Source organism: Chlorocebus sabaeus, chromosome 7 (assembly GCF_047675955.1).
Source record: "Chlorocebus sabaeus isolate Y175 chromosome 7, mChlSab1.0.hap1, whole genome shotgun sequence".
Classification (NCBI taxonomy): domain Eukaryota; kingdom Metazoa; phylum Chordata; class Mammalia; order Primates; family Cercopithecidae; genus Chlorocebus; species Chlorocebus sabaeus.
Window position 1 is genome coordinate 121,804,646 of NC_132910.1, and position 5,093 is coordinate 121,809,738.

The following is a 5,093-nucleotide window of genomic DNA, read 5'->3' on the forward strand; positions in this document are numbered from 1 at the left end:
GATTTTGTGAAACTCAGAAAGATAGAATGTTTTGAATATCCTCTTCCTCATCAACCTTCCTGACAACCACCACCTCTTACCCTCTCTTTCCTCAGGGGTACTAACCACGCTCCTCCTTGCCTGTCTGGTGAATTCTTTCTTTAAACTGAAACTGAGCTACCCCAACACCATTCTCAGAAAACAAACCAAAAGAAAAAAAAAATGAGGAAAAAAACAACAATAAAGAATAAACAAACTTAAATGGGTATCAGAATAAACCTCACTTATCTTCTTTAGGAACTTCACCACTAATTAATCTATTAGTTATTTTTTCAAATCCCACTTTTTGGATATCTGGACAAAAAAATTATTACTTCCTGTTACCTATGCATTTAATCAGAAATAAAGAAATATAGCTTTGTTTGTTTTTTCCTACTATAAGATTTCTATTGGGCCAGAGAAGAGACAAGGCTAGGAGCATCGGATCGCCATGCCTTTCTTGGACATCCAGAAAAGGTTCGGCCTTAACACAGATCGATGGTGGACAATCCAGAGTGCTGAACAGCCCTACAAGCTTGCTACTCGATGCCATGCTTTTGAAAAAGAATGGATAGAATGTGCACATGGAATTGGTGCTATCCGGGCAGAGAAAGAGTGCAAGATAGAATATGATCTTGTAGAGTGTTTGCTTTGGCAGAAAACGATGAGACGTGCGGGTGCCATCAGGAGGCAGCGGGATAAGCTGATAAAGGAAGGGAAGTACACCCCTCCACCTCATCACATTGGCAAGGAGGAGCCTCGGCCCTAAGCAGAGCAGCTGCTGATGTCTGGAAGCTGATTTTCCCATTCTCTGTTCTCCACTGGAAAGGTTGTTTATGAAAAACCTCCTTGTCAAAGTGTGTAAAAATAAAGGATTGCTCCATCCTATTCAAAAAAAAAAAAAAAAAAAAAAAAAAAAGATTTCTATTGAGTAAACTAGAACAGATTCATCCTGCTTATATATGTCTTTGGGTGTTGGTAATTGAGTTGCCAAATACAGGTTTGTGGACATGGACAGGTCGGTCTTCTTGGCCTTTTAATTTATTAAATGTGGCCTCAGGGATATCATTTATTTTCTATGAGGATATATTCTTTTTTTATTTTTTATTTTTATTTTTATTTTTTGAGACGGAGTCTCGCTCCTTTGCCCAGGCTGGAGTGGAGTGGTGCGATCTCAGCTCACTGCAAGCTCCGCCTCCCGGGTTCGTGCCATTCTCCCGCCTCAGCCTCCCGAGTAGCTGGGACTACAGGCGCCCGCCACCATGCCCGGCTAACTTTTTAGTATTTTTAGTAGAGGCGGGGTTTCACTGTGGTCTCGATCTTCTGACCTCGTGATCCGCCCGACTTGGCCTCCCAACGTGCTGGGATTACAGGCGTGAGCCACCGCGCCCAGCGGAGGATATTTTATTACCTGTCCGTAGAAGTATTTTGAAGACTGTGTTTTCCCTGATGTCTCATGTGGAGTTTATCCTATTAATTTATATTTATTTATTTTTTCTGCACCTAACATGACACTTCATATCTGTTAGGTAATTCAACACATGGCTCCTACCCTGAACCGACTGATCATGACTGTGATGTGCAGAGCGTGATGTCTGGCACGAGTTAGAGATTCCGTGAGAAATACGCCTTCCTCTCCCTCCAGAATCCTCATCTATGAAAAGTCTACTGGCCAGTTTATTCAGTTTTTTCTCTTTTAAAAATATATATTATCCCAGCCGGGCATGGCGGCTCACGCCTGTAATCACAGCACTTTGGGAGGCCGAGGCAGGCAGATCACCAGGTCAGGAGATCAAGACCACCCTGGCCAACATGGTGAAACCTCGTCTCTACTAAAAATATAAAAATTAGCTGGGCATGGTGGTGTGTGCCTGTAATCCAGGTTACTTGGGAGGCTGAGGCAGGAGAAACGCTTAAACCAGGGAGTCGGAGGTTGCAGTGAGCCTAGATCGTGCCACTGCACTCCAGCCTGGAGACAGAGCAAGAATCCATCTCAAAAAATATATATCACATATATATATATAAAATACATATATAAATATATATAAATACTATATTATATATATAAAGGGAGATATATATATATATATATCTCCCTTTTGGCCTAGCCTGACAAATTTCTTAGATGTATATTTTTTCTGTTAAGAAGTAAAATAAATTTCAAAGTGTTGTCTTATGTTTGTTCAAAAAGATATGACTCCATTTGTAAGCTGGAGACTGTCAATTACGAATAAGGAGAGAAATGTTCTTTTCTCTTGACGTTTTATATTATACACATATAAGAAAATCTTGTACAGAAGAGAGATTTAAAGTTATACTTTCAAAGATCTATAAAATAAAACCAATCTTTCTTCCAAAGTCCAAGCTCATGCCAAGGCAAAAGAGGTGGACAACAATACTGATGGAGAAGGTTTGCGCAAACTTGCAAAATCTCATCTCGTATTCCTGCAGTGTAATATGCTCAGCTAGAAGCAAACAAAGGCAAAAGGTCATAGAAGAGACTACGGCGTATTTGTGAAGTTAAAATAGTGTGATCTGAGAAGGGGAATAAAAAACAGATCATGAACATGAGGAATATCGATAGAGTTTCTTTTTAAAATTCTTGCATACTTGTTCTCTGCCAGGAACTATGCTAGTTTACACAAAACAGGCAATTCTTGCTTCGATGAGGTCACATCTAGTAAGGGAAAGAGGAAAAAGAACAATGCCTTACGATACATGCCGTTGTAAAACATAAAAAGAGGGCTATGTGAGAAAATCCTTAGTATCAAAGAATAAAATAGAGCCCTACTAAGTGACAAGAACAAACAGAATCCCTGAAGAAGTAATCCTTGCAGAAGATAAGCAAAAAATACAAGCAGTGTTTGGATGACAAGTGATGTAGTTTGGGTATTTGTCCACATCCAGATCTCATGTTGAATTGTAAACTCCAATGCATTTGGAGGTGGTAGGGCCTGGTGGGAGGTGTTTGGGTCATGGGGGCGGATCCCTCATGGCTTGGTGCTGTCCTTGCATTAGTGAGTGAGTACTCATGAGATCTGAATGTGCAAATGTGTGTGGCAGCTCCCCTGACGTTGTCCTTGTTCCCACCATGGGATGTGCCTGCTCCCTCTTTGCCTTCCATCATGATTGCAAGCTTCCTGAGGCCTCCTGAGAAACTGATGCCAGCACTATGCTTCCTGTACAGCCTGCAGAACTGTGAGCCAATTAAACTTCTTTTTTTTGTAAATTACCCAGTCTCAGGTATTTCTTTATAGCAATGCAAGAAGAGTCTAACACAGAAAACAAGTGACTCCATATGCCATGCAAAATATTTAGAATTCTAACTTACTGAAAATGGAATCATAGATCAATTTATTATCTTCCTTTTAGAAATAACACTTTGAAAGAAATGCAGGCCGGGCATGGTGGCTCACACCTGCAATCCCAGCACTCTGGGAGGGCAAGGCAGGCGGATCATTTGAGGTCAGGAGTTTGGGACCAGTCTGGCCAACATGGTGAAACCCCATCTCTAGTAAACATACAAAAATCAGCTGGGCATGGTGGTGCCTGTCTGCAGTCCCAGCTACTCAGGAGACTGAGGCAGGAGAATTGCAGTGAGCTGAGATTGCACCACTGCACTCCAGCCAGGGCAACAGAGCGAGACTCTGTCTCAAAAAAAAAAAAAAAAAAGATATTCCATATATTGATTTGTGGGAGGTAAGACTAGAGCCATGGAGACGTATTACACAGCTTTATTATTGTTAATTAATTCCCTTTCATCAAAAATTTGTTTAGTGCTTACAATGTGTCAGAAACTAGGTTAGGTTAAAAAGATAATTCTTACAAAGGACTTTGATGAAACCAGTAAATCACAAGATTCCCAGATATTTGAATGTATAATTAATAATACAGTGTTGTCATTTGTATACAGGGTTTGTAGGAGGATCAGATTTTTAAAGGTGTGAGACTGTCTAGTTAGGATAATGGTACTGGTCCTGGAGAGATCCAGAACTCAGCATCTCAAATCTTAGGTTAATTCTAAGAAAGAGGAGTCTGGTCCTGTCTAAGCAAGACAGGATATATAGGTAAAGAATACAACCAGGAAATTCAGCCAGAAAAAAAAAAAAAATGTGTGTGTGTCTGTGTGTGTGTGTGTGTGTGTGTGTGTGTATGGCACCAATTTTCAGTCTGAGATCAATCCTAATAGATCCAGATAAAGCTGAGTGTAATAAACAGAAGTGAAGTCTTACTATACAATAAGAGAAACATCTCAACACTCAAAGACAAGAGACCCTTTAAAGATCAGAGCAGAGAGGTAATTAAGACTGAGCATCTCAGAATCCAGCTACCACAAGATCGTATCAGAAGATCATAGAACACAACTCTCTTTTTGAGTAGTATCTGTATTAGTTTACTCTCACATTGTTATAATGAAATACCCAAAACTAGGTAATTTATAAAGAAAAAAGTATTTAATTAGCTCATGGTGCTTTCAGACTATACAGGAAGCATGGCAGCATCTGCTCCACTTTTTGGGAGGCCTCAGGAAACTTACAATCATGCAAGAAGGCAAAGAGAAAGAGAGGTTTCTCACATGATGGGGGCAGAGGAAGAGCAAGAGTGGGAGGTGCTATCCACTTTGAAACTACCGGATCTCATGAGAACTTACTCACTATCATGACCAAAGGGGATGATGCTAACCTGTTTGTGAGAAACTGCCCCCATGATCCAGTCATCTCTCACCAGGACCCACTTCCAAAAGGGGATTACAACTGAACAGGAGATTTGGGTGGGAACACAGATCTACAATATCAGTATCCTTTCTTGAGGAGGTGATTGAGAACTGATTTGTGTGCAGTTGTTTGAGGTGTGTGTGTGTATGTGTGTGTGTGTGCACATACATGGGGATACATGTGTAAACATGACAATTAGAGCACAGAGAAATACCTGAGCCAGCTAACATGTGCATGTTGTTCTTCCACTGTGTGTCCACAGTGAGACAGTACACGGGATGATGCTCAGAAGACAGGGGAAAACATCTGGCAAGGACATTCCTTTGATGTGCACAATAAGCCTTGGTCCCAGCTGTCAAC

General features: G+C 40.8%; 1 protein-coding gene across 1 annotated transcript; it reads left to right on the plus strand.

The window, feature by feature from the left end:
* Positions 1-437: 437 nt before the first annotated feature.
* Positions 438-924, plus strand: LOC103236524 (NADH dehydrogenase [ubiquinone] iron-sulfur protein 5-like). The gene has a single exon (XM_008000262.3). The coding sequence runs from the start codon at positions 470-472 to the stop codon at positions 785-787; it is 318 nt and encodes a 105-aa protein (XP_007998453.3). The 5' UTR covers positions 438-469; the 3' UTR covers positions 788-924.
* The last annotated feature ends 4,169 nt before the right edge of the window (positions 925-5,093 follow it).

What these genes read in the sequence shown, in the direction of transcription:
- LOC103236524 (XM_008000262.3), top strand. Translation starts at nt 470, where the DNA reads ATGCCTTTCTTGGACATCCAGAAAAGGTTCGGCCTTAACACAGATCGA.